Source organism: Eptatretus burgeri, chromosome 8 (genome assembly GCF_056783735.1).
Source record: "Eptatretus burgeri isolate ZD-2024b chromosome 8, Ebu_testis_v1, whole genome shotgun sequence".
Classification (NCBI taxonomy): Eukaryota; Metazoa; Chordata; class Myxini; order Myxiniformes; family Myxinidae; genus Eptatretus; species Eptatretus burgeri.
This window is the reverse complement of record NC_140968.1, coordinates 35,561,155-35,588,159: the sequence shown is the minus strand read 5'-3', so window position 1 is coordinate 35,588,159 and position 27,005 is coordinate 35,561,155. Positions and strand designations below refer to the sequence as shown.

General features: G+C 35.6%; 1 protein-coding gene across 4 annotated transcripts in view; it reads left to right on the top strand.

Annotated features, from left to right (window-relative positions):
• SHC1 (SHC adaptor protein 1) overlaps positions 1-27,005 on the top strand; it is a 124,116-nt gene that overhangs the window by 47,619 nt on the left and 49,492 nt on the right. For all 4 annotated transcript variants that reach the window (XM_085891514.1, XM_085891515.1, XM_085891512.1 and 1 more), the window contains 3 exons: positions 5,261-5,331; positions 9,061-9,124; positions 9,456-9,575. In XM_085891514.1, the coding sequence (XP_085747640.1) occupies positions 5,261-5,331; positions 9,061-9,124; positions 9,456-9,575 (255 nt within the window). The remainder of the gene's footprint in view (positions 1-5,260; positions 5,332-9,060; positions 9,125-9,455; positions 9,576-27,005) is intronic.

Genomic DNA, 27,005 nt, shown 5'->3' with positions numbered 1-27,005 from the left:
TCACGCCAGTTGGCTAGGTGTGGGTACCTCTCTCACCTGCCATGGCACCTCAGCAAAAGCTTTCTGCGACTCATTGGGACTGACTCAATCGGTCAACTTCCCGACCCGGATCTCAACCAATGGTACTCCATCTCTTCTGGATCTGATTTTGACAAATTTCCCTGACAATATCTGCTGCTCTTCCTTCGCTCCAATTGGTTCTTCTGACCACGTCCTTGTTAAAGTGGACATCTCTCTGGCTGTTATCAGAGAACCACCTCACCGCCGTCGAGTCTGGCATTTCACTCAAGCCGACTGGCAGGGTCTCCGAGCAGCCATCAAACTTACAGACTGGTCTCCTATCACTACTTTCTCAAACATCAACTCATCCTGGGAATTCTTTCAAAGAAACTTGCTCTCCCTCATGCACAGATTTATCCCCTCTCGTCTTCAGTTGTCCTACCCTTCCTCCCGCCCATGGTTCACTAAAGCTTGTGGTGAGGTAGTTGTCCTGAAACAACTTGCCTTTGCCTCATGGAAAGCAAACCCCACTGAGGGCAATCTCAGTTCTTTCCACAAAGCTCGGAACAAGTGTGTATCTACCCTCAGGCGAGCCAGAAAACAACATCTTTCTCATCTCAAGTCTGAACTCTCAAACCTCTCTCCCTCCTCAAAATCCTGGTGGCGTTTAGTCAAATCTGTTTCTGGTGTATGTTCCCCCTCCATCCCCTCCCTTACCTCAAATGGCCGCACTGCTGATTCCACACGTGATAAAGCTGAATGTCTAAACTCGGTGTTTGCAGCTAAATCTTGTGTCCTAAACCCATCACTATCTCTACCCACTTTACCCAGTCGCACCCAACTGTCCCTGGACTCTGTATCCTTTTCTCCTGACAAGGTGGAGAGCTTGCTTTCAAACCTCGAGTCAGATTCTGCAACCGGTCCAGACGGCATCAGCCCACGTGTCCTCAAAGCCTGCTCTTCTGCTCTTGCTCACCCTCTCTCTGTTCTATTCACCCTCTCATTTGCCCAAGGTCATCTGCCATCTGCTTGGAAATCTGCTAACATCACTGCCCTGCATAAAAAGGTGCAAAAACAGATCCCTATAACTACAGACCAATCAGCCTTCTCCCAATCATCAGCAAGGTGATGGAATCCATCATCGCCTCAGATATGAAATCTTTCCTCTTCTCCAATGGCTTGATTTCCAATCATCAATTTGGTTTCAGACCAGGTCACTCTACCCTGGATATGCTGCTTCTGCTCTCCCATCAATGGATGGAGGTCCTCAATGCCAGACAGGAAATCCGAGCCGTATCCCTGGACATATCACGTGCTTTTGACACAGTCTGGCACCCTGCCCTACTCACCAAACTCTCTTCCCATGGTATTAAAGGCCATCTCCACTCATGGCTCGCAGACTTCCTCTCCTGTCGCAGTCAACGTGTGGCCCTAAATGGAGTTCTTTCATCCCCTCTTCCTGTGCAGGCTGGAGTTCCTCAAGGTAGCGTTCTGGGCCCTGTTCTTTTTCTGGTTTTCATCAATGATCTCTCGGACTCTCTGGAAAATCCTCTATTTCTCTTTGCCGACGACTCCACCCTCTGCCGTACCATATGTCATCCCTCAGACCGGCAAGCAGCAGCTTCTTCACTCACTGCAGATCTGGATAAAATCACAAACTGGTCCAACACGTGGAACATGTCTTTCAATCCAGACAAATCTCACACTCTCACTATGTCTCTTCGAAAGGACCGTTTACAAAACCCCCCCATCCACTTTCTCAACAATCCTCTGGAAGAAGTCTTTTCTTTCAAGCTTCTAGGTCTCACTATCTGCCATGACCTTTCCTGGGAAAGTCACATTTCCAACCTGGCCTCCAAAGCCAATCGCCGACTGGGAATCCTCCGTTGTGCTAAGTCCTTCCTCGGCCCTCTTGAGCTCCTGACCACTTACAAAGCTTTTGTCCATAGCCTGATGGAGTACTGCTCTCCCCTCTGGGCTGGTGCTCCTGCCTCCCACCTTTCTCGGCTTCACGCTATCGAAACCAGGGCATTTAAGATCATTGGCATCTCCCGCAATGAAGCTGAGTCTTTGGGCCTCTCACTCAATCACCGCAGGTTGGTCGGTGGTCTTTCTGTCTTCTACCGACTCCTCTCCAGCCTTGCCCCCCCTGCTCTCTCTGCGATTTGTCCCCACCACATTTCCACAGGGCGCTCAAGGTCCGCCAACAACCCCCTTCTGGTAAAACTACCAAAATCACGAATCACTGCTCATCTTCACTCTTTCATTCCTCTTTTTTCCCGCCTTTGGAATAAACTTCCTCACTCTATTCTTTCCCATTCTTCCCTCCAGGCTTTCAAAACAGCTGTTCACCACCACCTCTTATCTTCCCCCATCCAAATCCTCGATCTTTTCTACCCTCGATAATCCACCCAAGCCCACTTCCTTCATTTCTCCTACTTTCCTTTCTGAAAGTCCCTGAAATGTCCATCTTCTCTTCGCCATGTTCCCCGTCCCATCCCCATCCCTCTCCCTTCCACAGTTCACCTAATGTGTCTGTTCCCCACTGTTTTGTCCCTTCCACTCCTGCCCCTCTTGTCTCATGCCTCCTTGCTGTGAGTTGTGTGTTAGCTCTCATACGAGCCTCGACCAAGGTATACAAAAAAAAAAAAAAAAAAAAAAAAGATATGATGACAAAAGGTATAGCCTGGACGGACATACTGAAGCTCAGTGGTAAATAAATAAATAAACACGGAAGCAATGCTTTATTTATTTATTTATTTATTTATTTATTTTTTAAAATAAAAAAAACAGGCATCTTGTGCTTGAAGCACTGTAATTTTTTTTACCAATATCATTATAAGCTGTTAACCATTGACCTCCCAGACTCAGAGGAGGCATTCTAACCATTACACCACCGGGGCTCGCGTAATGGTTCGAGTGTCCATTGAGTCTGGTAGGTCGGTGGTGTGAACCCTGGCCGAGTTGTACCAAAGACTTTAAAAATGGTTCCTGCTGCTTCTCAGAATAAAGGTTTGTTGAAAATTTAATGAAAAAGCTGAAATGATTATGTAAAAAGATGACAAAGTAAAAAATTATGGCCTGGACACACACACACACACACACAATTGCAAAACCTCATCTCCTTTAAAAGTTGAATACACACCATGGGCCTGGGTGCGAGTTTGGTCCACGCACCTGCGAATTCCATGCACTGCAGACACATGACCAATCATGCAGGCACGCACACACACCCGTGAAGAGTCCCTTTACAAATCCAAAGCTACCCATTTATACCACGTCTGTGTGTGCTGTCTACATACCTCTTCGTGCTTCTAGATCAAACTGACCCCCCAGATTGGGACTCAAACTATGTGCGTAATACCGCTATCTACTGTAGGCCGCTTGCCAAGTGGCTTAAGCACTCGAGCAAGCACGCCAACAAAACAATTGATGAGGAACGGCTGGCTTGGCAAGCGATAAGCGAGCTGATTGGTAATGGGACATACTCATAGAAACCAAATAAACATCACTGGTTCTTAACATTTTCAGACTTCACTCCAGATTTCAAGTTATTTAGTCCACGTGATCCGATCCTCAAAACTGCAATTATATTTCGATTATATACTTTAATTAGTCCATGACAGTAGATTGTGGAAATCACATCATATATTTATAATGCATGAAATCGCTTCAAGCTCCTAATTTGATAACTATCAGACTCACGAAAGTGATGTATACAGCAATTCGTTGGAATGAAGATTAGACATTCGATGATGAGTGAGAAAAAAACACATTTGAGCACTTTATCGTTAAACCATTGTGGCCTTTTCCAAGTCGAGGAATTGTTAGACAGGCCCCCCCCCAAAAAAAATTGTGAATTAAGACCCCAGTGAGGTGGAGTAGGCTGACCAAGGATGAGCCTGGATAAAGGATAATCAAGGCCATTAATTATCTTCAAAGGGGATGTTTAAATTAACCCAAACACCTAATTTTCATTCATGCACTCCCTTGGACTTCCCTTGGTATACATGCAGAATTTCAGGCCACTGGGTTTCGTGGTTTTGGAGTTGTGATGGAGACACATGCACACGCACGCACGCACACACACACTGACTGACTTGCAGACATTTAATTGTATAGATCCTTCAGCCCCCGGCCTATGATCCTTTAAACAAGATGTGACCATTTCTGTATGTCACAGCTGTGTAGCTACATTTGTTTGTTCGTTTGTTCATGCCTTCAATTGAGATAATGTCCTAAACACTGTGAAACCACACAAAAACACCATAAACAATATGATTAATGGCTGAAATATTGAATAAAAGAAATGGCCAAAATGGTAGTTTATTATAAATTCCCCCTTGAGGGTGACCTGATTAAAACTGTTGGTCATGTTGGACATGTCAATATAAAATGCATATGTAGTTATCAATGTCCACTTGAAGGTGAAAAAGTTTAATATCCTTGGGGGAGGAGGGAAACACGGTTCAAAATATGGCCTGTTCCCTCTGTTACGAGGTTAAAAGAGCATGATGAAAATTTAAATTGATCGATCAGATAGGGCTGACAGGATGGCCGAGAGGCATGCACACTCACCTCTGTCTTGCCTGGGTTCGAATCCCGACCCAGCTCGAAACTGTCATCTCGGTGTTTCACAGGCAGGGTGATTCATCATTCGGATGGACGTTAAACTGGGTGACCCGTCTGCCGGAATTAGTTGGTGGATGTCAAAGATCCAAAGGTTTGCTTCACGAAGAGTAGGCGAGCTATCGCCGGCACCCTGATCAAATTCAAAATTCCTGCCATAACCAGCAAATGGTGTTGCATCAGCAGTACAGCCACACCCTCAACCAATGATATTACCCTGCAGCCTTGTGCTGTATGCGAACGAAGAAGATTGATCAGATGAACGGATTCAGGTACAGCGTCTTCCTGGGTATAAACCTCCTTGTACATTGAGCTATTGTGTAAATGCCATCACATAGACTTAACGCATTGATGTACACACAGTGGCTTCAAAATGGTTACTGTCTAGGTAATTAGTACCAATTGTCACACAGTGACTTTATCGTTAAAGGCCATTTTATACCGTCTATATCTCAGAGCCAGAATTATATCTGTCACACATCCACAATCATGTCCGAACCTTTTGAAAAGACGTTATTACAACATCATGTGACTGACATGTTCCGTGTTAGCTGTGATAGTCTGTACTTATGTCCTACGCATGTTTTTTTTCATTACCACATTCATCTTTCACTATTGTTTTTTCTTCCAGTACATGGGGTGTATCGAAGTGCTCCAATCCATGAGGACTCTCGATTTTAACACTCGTACGTATGTCACCAGGTACGATCCTTTTGGGGCTGAAGTTACGAAGGACTTTGATGTACGTTTTATTATTCTGCACATGAATCTATCTCATTGAAAGGTCTTGTATTTTCAAGCAATATGGTTTACAGAGGAGACTAGTCACACAAAATGAACTTTGCTTGAGGATGTTGAACTTTTAATTTAGTTTTTATCTGGCAGGAGAGAAACGACTGGATTGGCTTGTATGGGGTTCACACCTCAGCACAGGTCATAATGCCTGGTTCATATTTCATATACTGTTGGTCATTCTTTCTGTGTCTCCTTGTATATTAGTGTACCTTCACACAAATTAAATTAGAGTTTGTTTGTCTTAGATCGTAAATTTTATTCTTCCCCATAACATTCACTGTACATTTAAGAACATTAAACCATCAGTAAACAATGAACATGCTTTCACTGTAAGGTTGAGCACTATTGAATGTGTCCATACTGTTACTGCGACACCACATGGTCTCTGAGATGCGGAAACTTTACTGGGTTGTCCATTATTTATTTATGTATTTCTTGTACCCCAGAGTGAACTGTCCCATGCCATTCAGAATCCTGCTTTTACTTTTGGTGTGTACAACAGAAAATAGAAGATTATAATGGTGATACAAAAACAAGTTGAGAGAGGGGGTGATAATCCAATGTTAAAGGGAAGTTTTTTTTTTTGTTTTTTTTTGTGCAACAAAGTTAGGTAGGGCACTGCACTGTTCACTTTACGGTATAAAATGTGCCTTAACAGGGATGGATGATGTTGAATCACAATGACAGGTTGCGCATTGTCTGTGGGTTTTGCATGCTGATTGGGATGGCTGATGGAATGCTTCACATCCACAGATTTCGTCTAAAGGGGTGCACAATAATGGACAGGTCTTAACTACCCTAGAACAGGGCAGATGACATTTTGAAATTATAATTTGGGTTTTGACAAGTGATAGCTGCTTAATTGTAATGGTTTTAATGTCTCAAAACTATGATTGGAAGAACTTTTGTTCTTTGCTCAAGTCTAATGACTTTCAGTGTTATTCTAAACACAGTAGGATGTACCAGATTGTAGGTCGAGTGTGAAGAATAGTTTGGGGTGGTGGTGGTGGTGAGGGGGGGGGGTGGGGGTGTGGAGGGAGGAATCAATAACCTATGTAAGTGTGCGGAGCCAGAACGAAATCTTTCACACATCCACAATCATGTCCGAACCTTTTGAAAAGACGTTATTACAACATTATGTGACTGACATGTTCCGTGTTAGCTGTGATATGAACGTAAAAGGAAGAAGTTTCTTCACAATTCTCTACGTAGCTTTCTGAGTAAAGTCGTTTGAAACATTTCTTTTTTGTTAATGTGAAACAAGTCTTTCAGGAAACTCTCAAATATATATATATATATATATATATATATATATATATATATATATATATATATATATATGTATATGTATATATATATACATATACAGGGTTAGTCAAAAGTAGGGCCCGATTTCTGTTTTTTCGGCTGTCAGATTCTTTCCGGGAAGTCATGTTAATAATTGTTTTGCAGATTATTAATTTTCGTAATTTATTTATTTTTGATTTTGTTTTGCAGGTTATTGCTGTGAGTTTGGAAAGTTACTGAATTTGCACCAAATTGAGCTTAATGGCACAATTAACAGACACAATTGTGTCTACTGGGCTGTGAATAACCCAAGAGTGACAGTTGAGAAGGAGGTAAATTTACCTGGAGTGACAGTTTGGGCAGCCATATCTCCATTTGGGGTAATTGGACCCTTTTTCTTTGAGTGATCTGTCACTGCAGAAATTTACCTGGATATGCTGCAAACCTTCTTTTGGCCCAGGGTACAAGATCAGGACTCTTATTTCCAGCATGATGGAGCTCCACCTCATTATGGATGTTATGTTCGTCAGTGGCTTGATGAAAACTTTCCCAGAAAGTGGATCGGCCGCCGCGGTCCGATCGAGTAGCCAGCACGCTCCCCAGACCTTACACCTCCAGATTTCATTCTTTGGGGGCTCATGAAAGACCTTGTTTATCGTGAAAAGCCTCGTACCATTCAGGAATTGAAGGCTCAAATCACTGCAAAGTTTGAGGAAATTGATATCGAACTCTGCAGATGTGTGTGCCGCTCTGTGCCTGCTCGGCTGCAATTGTGCATCGATCACGAAGGAGGGCACTTTGAAAATTGCAAGTAAAACAGCTTGGTACAGTTCCGTAATAATTTTTTCTTGAATAAATGGTTAGATAAACATGTCATTCATTTATTTCTACCTTCTTGTACACTGTAATACAAATGGCAAACAAACAATCAACTGACAGAAATCGGGCGCTACTTCTGACTCACCCTGTATATAGATATATAATCAGATCTGTTAAGTCTTCTTTTTTTCACTTTACATCCTTATTCAAATGGTCTCGTCAGCATAAAATGCAACTTGTATGTTGAATTTTCTGATTATTATTATTATTATTATTATTATTACTATTATTATTTTTTGTTCCTGTATTGATTGTGTGATTAGAAGGTGTAATACATATAATGAAATAAACAATGACCTGTTCAGCATATTACTACGACTACTGCTCACTCTCAATGAATCCCATCTTCCTGTGGGGTCTGCTGAGGGGGAAGTTTGGTCCAATTCTCTCAAACCGGCTGGAAAGGCCTCGTATACGACGGAAGGAGGTGAGAGTACAGCTATTGGTGTTTCGTTCAGGGTACCGGCGATAGTTTGCCCACTCTTCGATAATGACACCGTAGGATCTTTGACATCCACAAACCAATGCCAGCAGGTAGGCATCTGAGGCATGGCACACTTGATTATGCAAGGCCCAACCTGTAAAGTCCAAATCTGACAGTTTATTGTCGGACATGAATCTAACCTAGGTCAGACTCGTCAAAGGTAAGTATTGAACGTTACCTCTGCTGGGCCATCCTGTCAGGACTGTGTTTTTAAAACTAAAGACTAAATTCATGTTGTCGCATTCATTTGTTCATCACAAAGGATCCTGGTGTTGGCTTAGTGGTTAGGGTGGCGGCTTGGGATTCTTGGGTCCTGAGTTCAAGCCCCGTTGGCTGCTGAATTAATACACCAGGTGGTTGACTCAGTCTGTCATCCTTATGAGGTCGGTGAAATGAGTACCAGTGTGTGCTGGTGGAGGGGCACTGAATCTGCGACACAGTCGCGCTTCCAAGAAATGATAACGACCCCAGCAGCTAAGCTGCCATACGCAAGAAGAAGAAGTTCATCACAAAAATGCAACTTTCACAAGTCGCCAATTTGAGGTTAAGACGTGGATATAATTATTTGGCATTATTTTAGATGAGGTATGATTGTGCATTATGTTAGCGCTCCTCTGATTGTGTCGTAATTTTTTTTTGACATATATATATATATATATATATATATATTTATATATATATATATATTTATATATATATATATATATATATATATATATTTTGATGCATATAAAAAATTTTCGTCATTCCCCCCCCCCCCCACAGTAGAAACTTTTGTTCACCTTCTTGATTTGAGTGTCAAATTTATTTGTATTGAAACATGTAATGCAAAGCAAATTAATATTACGAATGTGAAGGTTTTCTGTCAGTAAGCTGAATGTGCAAGTCATATTTATGACATTTTGCTTTTATGGCAATGTGTTATTGGTTTTGTTTATTGGCTTTGGACCGCATGCTCAGTCTCGTTTGGTGGTAATGTGTTCCAGGGAAGCGATTGCTCGTGTGTGTGAGGCTGTACCTGGTGCCAAAGGCTCTTTCAGGCGGAGGAAGGTCAGAGCAAAATTAAGTAATGCATTGGTGTTGGCCACATTGGTGGAGCTTTGTTTGAGAAGTACCACAAAAAGACTGTTAATAGTAACTGGAATCGGAAGCAAAGGTGTTAACAGTGATGCGAGCAGGAAGCAAAGGTGTTGTTTTTGACAGGAATAGTGTTAGAGCTCAGATTCTTACGGTGAGAAGAATAATGAGTGGAATTTTGTGGCAGCATGGATTGCATTTGGAAAGAGGATGCCTTGCGGACGATGAGTCGTAATCTGTTCACTTTGTAATGCTCCATCATGGAACAAAATGCAGAAGACCTTTGTGTTTTCCCTGCCCAAAGCCTCCAACGAAAGTCCTTTTCTCTGTACTGGGAAGCAACAACCTGCAGTTTGCTGGCATGACCATCTCTCTCACGATCTCCACAAACAGCCTCGTCCTCATGACGCCTGACTCGAAACAGGTGGGTGTTGGGGTTTCACGGTAATTGTTATTGAGATTTTTTGGGGGATTGTAATTGCCTTTAACGTGGTGGGGTTTGATAAAGCCACTAATGTTGGAGTCCAATGCTGACAAGGTTGTTTTTATTTTATATAAGTAGGGTGAATATACTGGTTCTGGCTCACTTTTCCCCATGTAAATGAATGGGGGATTTTCAGCGATTCATATTTTTTTTTCCCTAAAAATAAACCCCCTTTTTATCCCAAGGTATATTTATTTGTCTCCCCTTTTAACCTGGGGACACTTTTTTTTTTCAAATAATCCATACAATAAGATAAAGATTTGTTAAAGGTGATTCGAAAGAAATATCTAAAACGTCTAAGCCTCGGGACACTCTTTATCAAATAACCGATGCATATTGTTTAGCTCACTCATTGAACCTATAAAGATTTGTTCATTCTCAAATTCCTTCAATAGTTTAATTTTCTTTGCACAATAATCCCCATCTAAAATATTGAAAAACAAAACATTTGAATCTTTATATTTTTTAAGATACCCCTTTTGTGCCATTACGAAATGATAAACTTCTCTTAATGCTCTTGTTTGACCACCTCCTGAGCCACATATCATTTTGAGATTATAGTAAATTGTTTTTTCATTGTTCAATTGATAACCATCAAAGTTTTCAGTCCATTCAAGGATATTCATTTTTTTCTTTACATCCTCTAACTTACTACTTTTTAAATTGATTCGCTTATTTGTTTTATTTACCTTTGTTTTAGTTATTTTTTCAAAAAGACTTATTTGATATTTTTCACATTCATTATGTTTTCCATTTATATACCAAGACTGAGATTTTCTCCACTCTTTAGTTTGATTAATACTTGGTTTAACCATTTATATATTGCAAAAAAAACGTGGCGGTAGCCCTTAAAAAACCCTAACCCATCTTCCCATCGTTAAAACACAATCTATTCTATTCACTCTATCATACAATATCCATATGGAACACAATCTATTCCATTATCTAAAATAAATCTCTTATCATCAAAGGCTCCTAATGCCTTTTTATTTACTTCTTCACTATATATATATGTTATGTTTATAACTTCTTATTGTATTCATTTTCCTATATTCTTCTTTCTTATTCATCAAACAATTATAGTAATTTCTAAAAGTTATTGATTTCTTTATTACATATTTCTTTATTCCCTTTAACCTCTTACCAATCTGATCACCATACTTATAAGCATATGCCTTTGCTCTCAATCCAATAAACTCACTCATTACTTTTCCACCCAACTCATCCTTAAACTTACCAATAACCTTTTCATTCTTTTTGGAAAATAACTCGCTCTTCTTGCTGAAATTACTTGTATCATATACTCCAATATTTTTCTTCATATCTTTATAAACATCATCAGTTTTTATATCTAGGATAAAACTATCAGTGTCCATATACAACAATGAAGCATTTTCACCATACTCTTTCTTTAAGTCATTATAAAAATAATCATACATCAATGTCTTTGATAAATCAAGAACTGCTGTTCCAATATAAATTGGTTTATCCATTACAATACTTTCCTTTTTCATATGAATTGCAGAAAAGTTCTCTGAAAAAACCTCTTCTCTCTCAAAACTTGGTTTATTTATCAATCTCGAAGCTTCTTTCCAAGATGTTGCGAATCTAATGTTTTGCCTGTTTCTAACATTTTCCATAGTCTTTCCAAATACAGCATTATTCATTAATTTATAAAAGTCCCCTTCAAATTTTACTTTTGTATTTGCTCTCATATCTGTATTGAATTGAATATACTTTTTCACCCAAGGACTTTGTTTAAATTTTAAAACTCTATGAATTTTTGCTACTCTCAATCCTTCTCTCAAAAACTGTTTTAAGCTTCTCTGATGCAAAACATATCCCTCTTTATCATAGAATGTTGTTAATAACTTTTCTGTTGATTTGCCTTTAATATTAAAACTTTTATGATAATCACTGAACCATTCTTTCTTTGGGGTTTCTTTCTCGCATGCAAAAGGAAGGTCTTTATGCTTATTATGAAGATCACTCGGGTACCTCAAATCAACTTCAAAATAATAACCTTCTTCTTCGTCATTCAATTCCTCTTGAGAAGAAATAACAATATTCATCAAAGCCTTTTCATAATCCTTTTCTTCCACCCACTCTAATTTACCATAAGGCAGAGATTGAGACATTGCCCATCCATACAAATTATTAGCATCAAAATACATCAAATAATTACTATGTTTTTCACTATCATAATTTGGAAGATATTTATTATTTGCTTTAGCATATCTTTTTGAACATACTTGTGATATTCCACCTCTCTTGGACTTCTCAATCATCAAAAGCATATCAACATCACTGATTAAATCTATATCTTGTTTTGTCATTTTCAACATTGCACTCCAAGCTAAACCAGGAGCTGTGAAATAGTGGGCAGGATCTAATCCATAACAATTTTTATTATGACAGAGTGTTCTAAAAGCCTCAAACACATCAGCTAACAATAAAACATCTGTTTTTAGATATAAATCATGATATTCTCCAAGGTTCTTTATCTTAAATATTTTCCATATTTCTTGTGCGTGTTTATATTCCTTATCACTTATCTCTTCTTCATAAAGGTTATTATAGAAACTTTCTTTTGAAGGAAGTTGTGTTTCTTTAAATCTCATAAATGAATCCATATAATCATAAGGATAAATTCACTTACTTGTAAGAATTTTCTCTTTACTTTGAATTTCATTCCTTGTTTGAATTTCCTCTCTCGTGAGAATTCCTTCTTTAATCAGAATTTCATCTTTAATCAGAATTTCCTCTTTAGTTAGAATTTCATTCATTGTTTGAATTTTCTTTATAATTAGAATTTCATCTTCAGTTAGAATTTCTTCATTAATTTCCTCATTAATTAGAGTTTCCTCTTAACTTTGAATTCTCTCTTTAATCTGAATTTCCTCTTTAGTGAGAATTTCCTCTTTTGGAGAGAATGAATTAAGATTTGGAAAAGAGTCCGTGGAGCTTAGATTTGATGCGAGGTAGGCTAGTGGTGTTCCCATAAACTTGTAAGAATCTAGAAACCTAATACGAGTTAAAGGTTTTGTGAATATCATTTTTGTCAATTAAATATACTTTTGACTTGTATTTGTTATGGCAGAAATATTCCCTGGTGTTTTTGAAAGTTCATTTATAAATAGATGTGTATCATAGTTGGCGCTGTTGTGAAGAAAGACTGGAATAAAAGAAGGTAATTTATAATTAAGATTACAACAGGAATGAGCGGGACCTCGATATTTACCAGTAAGATGACAATGATCCCTAACTTTAGACTCCTTAATTTCCCCCTCACAAATATGACAGATATTGTTCTTTCTAAATTCTAATTTTTCTTCTTTGGTTAATTTCATCGGTTCATTTGTTTCTTTCATTAATTTAGTGAGTCTTATACAATCCTTTTCTAATCGTTTTACAAACTCTTGTGAAGCTTTTTTTCCACTATAATGTTCAAGTTTGTTATACTTTTCTCCAACAGATGATTTGATATAATAACAGAAACCACAAGGAATATGTTTTTGATATTTATTTGTATATGATTCTTTTGGATTAGGAGAAGCAGTATTTATCTTTTTAAGGATACACTCAAAATCAGCGTATATCACAAATGGGTGCATGATAGATTTATTATAATCTTCAAAAGAAATCTTTTCACCAGGTTTAGGCATTGTAATTACAGCTGATTTATGATTACTACAATATTTTGAATGTTGTTCTAATCGTTCTTTTGTATGAAATGAATTAAGACATCACTTACAAGGATATATTTTGTTTGCTGTTCTGAATACCTGAGAAGAGATTAATCTTGATAAATTATTGATGTATGTGTAATGTGAATTATTTCCAACACTAAAATATAAAAGATCAATGTGTGTTTCTTCATTTTTATAGTTGTTTGAAATTTTTAATACTTGAACTTTGTTTGTATCCGTTAATCCATATACATTAATAGAAAGATTATTCTTTTTCTCAAATTTAGGATTATCTGTTAGTGGCATTGGGAATTTAAAATCTTTAATGTCCAAGGTATTCTCATATTTCATATATTGTTTTACTCTTTCTGAATTACATTTTGGTGGATGAAAGTGAGCAAGAACAGACCAGAGAAAACATTTATTATCATTGTTCTTAATATTAACAACTGCCTTCTTTAGTTTTATTTCTTTTGGTAATTCAATATAAGAAGAAGCTTTAAGAGGGTTTGATTTTAGAATGTGTATATCTAAAAAGATGATTTTTAAAAATATTGAATCCACTTCCTACCACTGTATTATCAACATCCTCCTCTTGTTTTGATAGTTCTTCATAAACCCCACTATTCAAAAAATCTTGAAATGATGTTATAAAATGAAGATCTGTTCTCATATAAGGAGTTTGTTCTTCATCTTGTCTTTTCATATTCATTTTCACTCCCATATAAAACTTTAAAGTTTTCATTTCTTTTAATGTCTTTTTAATAACTTTTTCAACATCAGGTTTCACTATTTCAATTCATTCAGCTATTGATGATGGACCAGGTTCTCCAAATTGAAAAATCCTTATTTTTATATGCCCTTTAAATGCCCCCATCAGTGTTTTCAATATAATAGTCTCCCTTTACTTTAAACTCATTTTTCTTGTGTTTTTGTGATTGAAGATGTCTATTATAACTACTCTTCAAAACATCCTTTGAACAGATATCACAATGTTTTCTTTCCAACTCAAGAGGAGATATTTTATGAAATAGATTAAATATGTGTTTGTTGGTTCGCAGGTGTTTTCTATAATGTTTATATTTGTGATTACAAACATCGCAGTATGTTGTATTCACCATATTTATATAATAAATCTTTGCTTAAACTAAAATTTTCTTGATGAAAATTTCGTTTATTTTACAGGTGAATCTGTGCTTAAAGCCATTTTATCCTCCAACTTTTTCACTTAATAAATACAATGTATCAAGACACAAAAGACAAGTTTCAATCAATCTCTTCATTTGTTAAAGATACTGAGAAATATGTCAAGGATGTAAAATTGAACAAAGATAAATATAACAACTATTGGATAAAAACAATTATGGTAAATAATATGAGTTCTTCAATTTCCTTCAGTGGAAGGGCTTTTAGTATACCTGGTAGAACATCAATTAAAGTATCTCTAACAAAAGTTTCTCCTCTCCTTCTGGTAATATATTCAAAACTAGAAAAAGCAATGAAACAAGAAAAAGTATCAAAAAACAAAAACCTTATGGATGAAGCTTTAGAAAGAAAAGATAAGACCATCTGTAATATGCAAGGAGAAATTTGTATTTTTTTCAACAACCCTAAAGATGTAAATCCTGATGAAATAAAGGATGTTAATATATCAGGTGAAATGACATTTCGTTGAATAGTAGTTAACGATGATTTTAAAATTACGTTTAATATAAAAAATGTTGTCGTTGAATCTGGTAATGAAAAAAAGTATATCGAGATCGATGGTAATATTATTAAAAATGAGTCAATATACAACTGAAAGTATAGATGAATTTCAGTTTGAGGAAAGTTTTACTTTATAAATATGCTAGACTTTCCTGATTCTCCACATGACAAATTTGAGAATTGTCCTGCGTGTGAAAGACGGGGATTAAACACAGAGTCAAAAGCCTATAAACAATGTATATTCTGTGATTATGTTCTAATCAATGATAATAAAAAATATAAAAAGGAAAATAATTCTTTTAGATTTACACCAAAAATGAATTACTTTACAAGATTGATTAGAGAAATGAATGCAAAGTATGAGGGTGATAACACACCTTTCCTTACAAGGGAAGAAACTGAATGTATAAGAGAAATGTTCAAAGGATTGTTGTTGTATATTATTCATGGATGTAATTTTCAGGGAAATATCAACACAAGATATTGTATAAATAAAATAATGGATTATCTTGAAATTAAACCTGAACTTAGGATAAAATATAGAGTTTCTAAAAAAGCCAATAATAAATTAAATAACCTGTTTTCCAAATATATAAATGAATGATTTTTTACCCATTTGGGAAAATAAGATAAAATTTAACAACCATAAAAATCTCCCAAATTCATTAAGATGTCTCATAGTTGGTTCAAGTGGATGTGGAAAAACCTGCTTACTTTTAAAGATGCTCCTCACTCCCAACTTTTTAGATTATGATAATTTAATAATTTTCACAAAGTCGAGTTTTCAACCAGAGTATCAACTACTCTCACAAGGTTTTAATGCTGGTCTTCAAAAAGAAGATATAATCGGTTTATTTAAACGTCAAAAAAACCAAAATGATTATAACATTGAAGAAATAATTCAACTATTTTGTGATACACAGAGATGTAAAAAGAAATCAAATCCTATAACTTGTATTCTTAGTGATAATACGGATGATATACCGTCTCCCCAAGATTTGGATAAATCAAAAAAGAACCTCGTTATCTTTGATGATTGTGTTAATGAGAGAAACCAAACGGTAATGGACAGCTACTACACAAGAGGGAGACATTCTTCTTGTAATTGTATTTATCTTAGTCAATCGTACTTTCAACTTCCTCGTCGTTCCATCAGAAACAATGCTAATACTTTTATTTTATTGAAGTTATATTGAATAGATATCAATAATTTTTGGAGAGATAATTGTTCTACATTATGTAGTAAAAAGAAATTTGAGGATTACATGAAGCACACGACTGAAAAATATAAATATATTGTTGTGAAACAAGATGAGATATTAAGGGATATATTTTTTGTTTTATAAACAATTACATATATAAATGACAACTATTATTGTAAATCTTGTGGGTAAATCTGCTTCTGGAAAAAAGTTTCATAAATAAAGGTTCTTGTGTCGTACAAATGAGAATATTGTAAATTTACTTAAAAAACACCCCGTGATACGCATTGTATCAACAACAACTAGAGCAATAAGACCTGGAGAAGTAAAAGGTGAAGATTATCACTATATTTCAGTGGAGGAACATATGCGATTGAGGAATGAAGGTCAAATATTTGAGGAGGTTTCTCTTGGTACAACAAAATATTCACATTGTAAGAGTGAGTTAAGGAAACTAAAATCTGGTGGTCTTGGGATATTAGAAACTAATCCAGAAGGAACGAGACAAATTATTAAACATCTGAGCGGAGTGAAGATTTTATCATTCGGTTTTGATGTTGATGAAGAAACTCAACGCAAACGTATGAAAAGCAGAGATGCAAGTATTAGTGAAGAAGAAATTACAACTCGCATTAATGTTAATAAAGAATTTGATGAAATATTTAAAGAAAAGGATTTATTTGAACACATCTACTTGAATGATGAAGAAAAGGAAAATTTCCCTGTTGATCTTTACAATTCATTAAATGATATTTTACAATAAAAAATGGATGCAAAAGAAAGAGCAAGAAGATTTAAGGAACATCAAGAGTTGGTTTCAAAAGTTGTAAAACAGCAGGAAGACATAAAGAAGAAACGCAGACAGAAACTAACGGGCGAAGAAGCATTTGAAAGAAAACAAGAGACATTTTTTAAACCATTTTTAAAAACTTCCCAAGAAAAAATGAAAGATGTTTCCACAGTTCCCACAGTAGAATATACTCCTCAAAAACTTCAAATGTTAAAATATTTTGATCAAATGACGGAGGAAGAATTAGAGCATTTAGGAGAATTAAAGGTATATGATGATGAAGATTTATTTCAACAACTGGAAGAGATTAATCAACCCCCTGATTATATTGTGAATGCTCTTCAAAACAATGAATATTCAGCGGATTCAAAAACCAAAGCAGGACTCATTCCAACAGAACAACCAGCAATATTTCATCTTGTTCAAGAAAAGGTATTGATATTTAATGATGAATTAAGGTTCTTAGGTTCTGCTCAACCCCCTGTTAAACTAACTCCGAGATTAATGTTTCTTCTCACAAAAGATGGAAGACAAGGTTGAACTGTGAGGGATGAATGAAAGTATATTGATAAACCATTGGATATGAAAAAATAATGATGATAGAGTATATATTGATCTGCTGAGCACTCTAAATTATAGGGTTAGTATTTCTAGTAAAAGTAGGAAGAATGAGAAGGAGAAATACATTATTCAGGCTTTCAGTATCCTTGGTTCAGGTATTAGTTTTCTTCCAAATGACCCATCGCAATTAGTTAATAGACTGTTATTGTTGTTAGGTAGTAAGAAGGCTGGAAATAACAGTTGTTTTAATGAAGCATCAGCCATTTTAGACCAGTTGATGAACATGAAAATAATTAATAAATCTCAATATAAAGACATTTTATCTCATATTAAATAAGATGAGAAGCACAATCCTGAGTTTTAATTTCACAACAAGCGACCACACATCTTCATTCCCATACCCACTACAACTTGACCCAACAAAAGAATATGAGGCATCTTTATTGTCCATGGAAACTTATAATACCTTATTTAATATAACTGATAAAAATGACAAGTTTAGTTATAATCCCGGAAATGGATACAAAACGATAACAGTCTCACCCGGAGCATATGAGATTTCTCAAATATCTTCCGAAATTGCTCGTCTTATGAAAGAACAGGGTGATGAACCAAAAAATATTGTTATAGACATTCAAAAACATACTTCAAAATCAACGATTAAAGTTAAAAATAACTACAAGGTTGATTTCACAATTGATAATTCATTTAGAGAGTTATTGGGTTTCTCCTCAAAAAAGATTGAAACGAATGGGATGTTTTACAGTGATAATGTCATTCAAATATCCTCAGGAATAAATTCGGTGTTAATTCACTGTGATTTGATTGATGGTGCTTATAATGATGGAAAAAAAACAAATGCAATATTTTCATTCAGCGTATACTCAACCCCAATTAGTTATAAATTCAATATGGAACCCAAAAATTTGGTTTATCTCCCTGTGTCAGGAAAAACCATACACAGAGTAAATTTTAGGATAACCGACCAAGATAATCGTATGATTTCTTTTAATGGAGAAGTTATATCCATCAGAATTCACCTGCGTGAAGTTTTCCAATAAATAAATACGATGGTTATTGTGAGGAAACGCGAGTTGGGAAAATATAAAATAATTACAGGGGATGGGATGTTCCTTTCCCCATACTACAAGGGTGAAGGTATGTATCTTGGTAGAGGATACTATAAACCTAAGAGACAAAGGGGTGTTGGACATCAATTTAGAGGAGATGGGATAATTGATACTCTCATGGGTATTGGTTCAACTATTCTAAAACATAAAGATCTAATTGGTTCAACTGCTTCTGCTGTGGGAAATGTAGCAGGTGCTGTAAAGAGCATAAAAGATGCCCAGAAGGAATCTCATAAATTACAAGCAATAAAAGAAATTAAGAAAGGCAAAACTCAGTTGTCCCCCCAAGAACGACAGAAAATAATTGAAATACTTGGATCAGGGTTTCAAAAGTTTTAACATCTTTTTTCCGAAATAAATACAAGTATGGAAGCAATTGATAGTATCTATGATTTGGATGATACTATTATTATCTCAAACTCCACTAAAAAAGATTACTTCAAGGTAAATGCAATAACTGGAACAGACTGGAATACGAATGGTACAAAAAGTTTTGAAATAAATAATCAACAAACCTATTTGAATCTCTCCGAAAGTTTCTTGTTGTGTAAATTTAAATTCACTAAAGCTGGGAATAACACAAACGCTACACTTGTAAATGATTTCTTCTGGAAAATGTTTGATAGTGTGCGTTTGTATATTGGAACACAAGAAGTTGAAGCGGTTGATTATGTCTCTGCTGTATCTGAAATGATGAAATTTACACTCTATACATTCAGTGATAGAATGGGAAAGGGGTCTGTCGAAGGTTTTATTCCTGATATGTCAACCGGAACAAACATAGACCCTGGATATACTCAAAGGAAAGGAATGTATAATGATGATACAAAAGCAGAAAATAGTTTTACTGTGGCAGTTCCTCTTAAAGGTATATTTGGATTTTGTGATCATGATAAAGTTCTGTATGGTCTTAAAATTAGATTTCAACTACAAAGGAATGATAATGAAAATAGATTGCTTTTTGGTGTTGGTAGTGCTTTTGGTGAACAGAATAAATTTGTAATTGAGGAGATGAGTTGGTATATCAGTGAATATACTCCTAATCTTAAAACAGAAGAGATGTTGAATCGAAGACTTAACTCAAAGAAACCACTCAGTGTATCATACCTCAAAAGAAGATGTCAACACGTTAAACTCAACCAAACTACTTACACGTGGAATTTGGGTGTTCTGGAAGGAAAGCCACGATATCTGTGGATCATTTTTAAAAAGCCAGATGGTGATACTGCGACTGATAAGAATAATGCATTGAGTGATAATGCTCAGGTGAAACAACTTCGCGTTTCTCGAGATGGAACATTTTATCCACGAGATAGATTGGAAATTAATTGGGAAAAAAATGATTTTGCTGAAGCATACAAGTCTTACCAAAAGGTGTGTGAAAGTAATGGAAATAAAGAACCTATTTAAAAGTTTGTATACAATCTATGCGTTTGACCTGAGCACTCAAAAGGAAACTATAAAGTCTAATCGAGTGGATACTTCCCTATACATTGAAAGAGGAGAGAGTGAAGAAGTTGATACATATTGTTTGCTTTTGGAAGAAACAGAATTACAGATTAATACAGATAATGGTGTGATGATTAGTCTCACATAATTTTTTGTTAAATAAATGAGTGGCAAAGTACCAACTGGGGTATATGTTAATCAAATCAATCTTCATAAACTATCATCTTGTGTTCAAAATCAAAAGCCTTGTACGATTAACGTGAATACAATTCAGAGAAAAGGAGCAGTAAGAATTGATGTTTTGCTCACAAGAGAACAGGTTAAAATCTTGAATGACACTGGCTCACTTAAAATTAAAATGACAAAACCAATGTTGAAAAAATATTCAATAAGAGAGACGAGTGGAGGATTTCTCCCATTTCTAATTCCTTTATTTGCTGGTTTAAGTGCGGTTGGAGCATTGACGGGTGGTATTTCAACAGCGGTGAAAACTGCCAACGAAAGGAAGGCTCAACTCCAGGCTCAAAAAGAATTGGAAAGACATAACAAAGAGCTGGAGAAACAAATTAGTGGAAGTGGTGCAATTGTAGATTTTGCTGAAAAACTTGAAGGTCTGCCTGATAAAGCGAGATTGTTAGTTGGAGATATGCTTTCTTCGATAGCACAAGCAGGTGTAAAATTAACGAAAAGAGATAATGGATTATATCTTTCTAATAAATAAATGAGCATTGATGAGTGGTTTAAAGAATTTGGAAAGAATACATCAAATTTACAACTTGTCAAATATTGTAAGAAATTAAAAATTCATAATGTGGTTATTTGTATGAGAGATGAATTAACAAATGTGCCAAAACATACAAAGAATATTATTATGAACTTAGAAGATAATAATGGGAACGGTTCTCATTGGGTTTGTATTTTTAATAGTCAAGACAAATATTATTTTGATAGTTTTGGTCTTCCACCACCTGTTGAAGTCATAAAATTCTTACAGAATGGTGTTTATCAAACATTTCAAGTCCAAGAATTAAATTCCAAGTGTTGTGGTCAATTATGTCTATATGTGTTATTTCAACTCAACAACAAAAATTTTTTTTTATGATATTATTTTTAATCTAATATAAATGACATGTTGGTAAAGATGGTTCAATCTTTGGTGTATCTCAAGAACTGGATATTGATTTATCAAATTATTACACAAAGGCACAGGCTGAACGACATAAATATAATATAACCAAAAATATTAACATGAAAAATGCTTATAAATTAAAAAATTATCCAAGCCCGACTGACGCGAATGACTTGGTGAGATTAAGCGATTTATCACAATATATATCCTTAAATAAAACGGCCGTGTATTCCAAAGATACAGAAGTGTTGATATTATCTCCAGGTCATACAGAATTCACAGTTCGAATTAAAATAAATTTTTATAAAGAAGGGCGTATCGTTTGTATGAGAATAGAACAATCGGGGTATGATATGAATGTTTTAGGGTATAATTGGTCATTTAAAATTAACCTCGAAGACCTGGAACAATTAAATCAGTCTCGTAAGGAAGAATATTATCCACTTGGTATCGAGAATGAGTTTTGTGGGGCCACGATTAGTAAACAACAAATAAAAGAATTTAATAAGGGTAAATATAATAATGGTTTTGCCCTTGTTTATCTCATGAAAACAGAAAAAACAGGATTATATATCATAAGTAAGGAAATACAAAATGATTTAACTATGGGAAGATGGGGAGGTGTTTCGTGCCATAATATTATTCTAACATATATTTCTAATACATAAATGACAGCAAGAAGGCTTCAAGAAAATTATCATTTCTGTGTCCAAGCATACCTTCAAGAAAAGGGTATCCGGTATTTTAATAAATATGTTCTACAACATAAGAATGAGGTATTTTCAATAAAAGATTGGCATTATGCTGATGTTGATAAACCGACAACTTTAGATTTAATGAAAATGTTAAATAATGAAAAAATTATAAAGTTAAGAAAAGGTAAGGCTCTTTTAGAAATTCAAAAGAAATTTTATTGGTTTCCTGTTGTAAAAAAAATATTTTGGATACAGGAATAACAAGAAATCCTGATGAATATATGTATGATATTCTATGGGGTGTAAGCGATTCAAGGATAATAAGGGATGAGGAAGGAGTTGAAGAGAGGAAAGAGGAGGAAAAGGAGGAGAGGGAGAAGAAAGAGAAGGAGGAGAGAGAGAAGGAGAGGGAGGAGAGAGAGAAGGAGAGGGAGGAAAGAGCGAGACAAAATAAATATCAAAATATGGAAACCAGTGAGATTAAAAAAAGATTGGGGGTATTACAGAAAATAACTCAACCCACCGAGGAGGAAAACAAAGAATTGACAAGTCTATTTGCAATACTTTCGACAAGAATATTGACATCGACAAGATATTCATTTTAATTCAAGTTTTTCATTTTTATTTTTTTTCTTAAATAAATGGAGGAGAGAGTGAAGGCATTTCTAAGGATTCTTTATGTTTTAAAAATTAAGATTCAAATGTGCATGTTGGAAACTAAAAAGGTTTTTGCACTCTGCAGGAATTTTTCACATAAATAAATGAGTTATTGTCTCAAATGTAAAAAGAAAACTAATACTAAAAATATTTCATATATTAAAAGTAAAAATAACAGGGTTATACAAAAAGGTATATGTTCGGTGTGTGGTTCAAAAAAAAATCAATTTATCTCCAAACACAAACGAGGAGGAGATATACAAAAGTTTTTATCAGGAAGTAAATTTACAACTACTGGAATACCAGGGGAATTACATCTTCCAGGGTATTCTTTCTGTGGTCCAGGCACAAACTTGGATAAAAGATTAGATGAGGCAGACAATTCTAAATCCTGGAGTAAACCAATCAATCGAGTTGATGAAGTGTGCATGAGACACGATATTGATTATGGGAATACCACAACGTTGGAAGAAAAGCATGAAGCCGATAGAGAAATGTTGTATAATTTGTCTCTGATACAAAATCCAACCTTGAGAGAAAAAGTTGATCGGTTCATTGTGAAGAAGATGATCAGTGCTAAATTGAAAGTTGGACTTGGAAATTCAAAAAACTTATAGGCTCTAATGATGTCATTAAGACTGAAGAGCAATTAGCTGATGAATTACATAAACCAATATTCACAAAGTTTCAGAGAAGGAAAGTTTATTCCAAGGAAGTAGATTATATCTGGTCTGCTGATTTGATTGAACTCAATAATTATAAGGGGTACAAGTATGCTTTAACCGTTATTGATTTGAGGAGTAGATACGCATGGGTTGTACCATTAAAAAACAAAACAGGTAATACTCTTATGTTAGCCTTTCAACAGATATTTAATAAAAGTAAGAGAAAACCTAAAAAATTGTGGACTGATGAGGGTAGAGTTTTATAACAAGACATTTATGAATTTTCTAAAAAATAACAGTATTACATTATACAGTACCTTTAATGAAGGGAAGGCAGTTGTTGTTGAACATTTTAATCGTACCTTAAAAGAGAGACTATATAAAAAATTCACACAACTCGGTTCACAACAATGGTCATCTTTTATTCAGGATATTGTGGATAAGTAAAATGACACGATTCACACGTCAACAAATATGAAACCATCAGAAACATTTACAAAATTAAAATATGAAAAAGAGATTAATGTCAGAAAACCTAAGTTCAAAGTTGGTGATATCGTAAGAATATATAGGTGGACATCTCATTTTGAAAAAGGTTATATTAAAAGATGGACGAACGAACTTTTTAAAATTGTTGATGTAATAGATACGGTTCCTTGGACTTATAAGATATATGATTTGGAAGGGGAAGAGATTTTAGGTTCATTTTATTCACAGGAATTACAAAAGACAAAGATAAATTGAAATTTTTTGACTCCGCCCCTTTTTGACTCCACCCACACAAAACCCACCCACTAAACCCCACCCCACACAAGCTCCACACAAGCTCCACACAAACCCCACACAAACCCCACCACACACAAACCCCCCACAAGCTCCACACAAGCTCCACACAAGCTCCACCCATATTCATCATATTCACATAATTAGTGATTAGTTAATTAGTTCCCCACACACAACATGTTTATTTAATTAAAAAATTATCCACCCATCCACACAAGCTCCACCCATCCACCCATCCATTTCTCCACATAAGCCTCATCCACATAAACCCTGCCCACACAAGCTCCACCCACATAAACCCTGTCCACACAAGCTCCACCCGCACAAGCTCCACCCACATAAATCCCTCCCACCGAAGCCCCGCCCACACAAGCCCCAACCACACACACCCCGCCCACACAAGCCCCACCGAAGCCCCGCCCACATAAACCCCACCCACACAAGCCCCTCCCACACAAGCCCCACCCCTCATCCCCCTGTGCGCCCCCCCAATGACCCACCACCTCCCTCATCCCACCCCACCCTTCCCCACACACACACATGGGGAGGGGAGGGGTGGGATGAGGCGGTGATGGGTCATTGGAGGAGCGCACCTACCCCCCTTAATGTCTTGATACTTTTTTTGAAATTCAAAATCAAGTAATTGTAAACAAAACAAATATAATTAATCAAAATTGCAAATATTAAATATTCATTTGCGAGAATGTATAATCTTTCCCAGCAATCTTTTCCAGATGTCTTGTGATTTCGAAACTCAGACACCATATTCTGTTTTGAAACAAAAAGTGGATAATAATTACGTTTTATAAAGATAATTACATGGTAATATGAGTAAGCCTGGTGTTGGTTCTAAGTTCAAACCTCGTTGACCACTGAATTAACACACCAGGAGGCCGACTCAGCCTGTCATCCTTTCAAGGCCAATAAAATGAATTCCAGTATACTGGCAAAACCGCGTCCAAACTAATGATGCAACCAACATAAGACGACATTCCAAAGAGAGAGTGATATTATTAAAAGAATAACTAAATAATAATTCAGAAACATTTACCTCCAGAAAATCATGTGTTGTACCAGATTGCTTCAACAGCTGATGTGTGATCGAGCTGAAAAAAATTAAAATAAGTCAAGGGTATAGATGGAGAGACAGACAGACAGACAGAGAGAGGTAGAAAGACAGACAGAGAGAGGTAAGTAGAAAGACAGACAGGGAGAGATAGAGACAGACAGGGAAAGAGACACACACACACATATATATATATATATATATATATATATATATATATATATATATATATATATATATATATATATATATATATATATATATATATATATATATATATATATATATATATACAACACACACACACACACACACACACACACACGTGTCTCACCATTGGTTTAATTTATTCGAGATCAGAGGCCGTGATAAGACTTCGTACCAGTCATTATAAATGTTTTTCAATTCTCTTCTAAAATCATTGACCTCTTCAATAAGAGCATTCATTTGATGCACCTTATCGTGATATGTAAACTCCACTTCTTCCAAGGACCTGCCAGGAAAAAAAATATATTTTCGCATTATCACGATTTAATTTATAATCAATTGCTTCATTGTTCAAAGAGGAAACCATACACAAACTTACCAACTTTGTAGTGAGCTGTTATCTTCATCGGAAGAGAGTGAGTCCATGTCTCAGTTTTTTTTTTTTTACCATTGGTACAAGATGGCAAAAAGATCAGAGGCCGTGATAAGACGTCGTGTCAGTCTTTAAAAATATTTTTCAATTCTCTTCTAAGATGATTGACCTCTTCAATAAGAGCATTAATTTCATGCACCTCGTCGTGATATGTAAACTGCTCTTCTTCCAAGGACCTGCCAAGAAAAAAAAAAAAATATATATATATATATATATATATATATATATATATCAGAATTATCACGATTTAATTTATAATCAATTGCTTCATCATTCAAAGAGGAACCTATACACAGGCTTACCAACTTTGTGTTGAGCTGTTTTGTTCGCGGAAGAAAGATCGCTCATGTCTCAGTTGTAAAAATGAAAATCCCGTCTGGCAGAAACTTTGTCTGGTGAATCACTTATAAAGCAACGATGAGGAGATTGCTTAGTCATTGGGTGTGGCCACAGGAAATGACGCTTCGGGTGAGACAGCTTGGAAAATAACTGGGAGATATATTCTCAAATTGTATGAATCATTTTTAAAACATACTTAAAATACCCTAAAATGGTTTTGTTTAAACATGTTTTCAGTTCGTGTTCTGAGATAAAATATAAACACGAGACCTTGTCTCACAGAATAGTTCCTGTTTTTTTTCACAGCATGACTGTCCAAAAACACTTCCTCATTTTCACAGCACGACCGTGTCAAAAAAACACTTCCTCATTTTCACGGCATGAACGGAAAACATTTGAAACAAAACTTTTTTTTATGGCGTGGTTTATACACAAAAATGATTTGCAACTCGGGCGGTGGCCAGATGAGATCATTAAGAGAAGTTTATCATTTCGTAATGGCACAAAAGGGGTATCTTAAAAAATATAAAGATTCAAATGTTTTGTTTTTCAATATTTTAGATGGGGATTATTGTGCAAAGAAAATTAAACTATTGAAGGAATTTGAGAATGAACAAATCTTTATAGGTTCAATGAGTGAGCTAAACAATATGCATCGGTTATTTGATAAAGAGTGTCCCGAGGGTTAGACGTTTCAGATATTTTTTTCGAATCACCTTGAACAAATCTTTATCTTATTGTATGGATTATTTGAAAAAAAGTGTCCCCAGGTTAAAAGGGGAGACAAATAAATATACCTTGGGATAAAAAGGGGGTTTATTTTTAGGGGAAAAAAATATGAATCGCTGAAAATCCCCCATTCATTTAC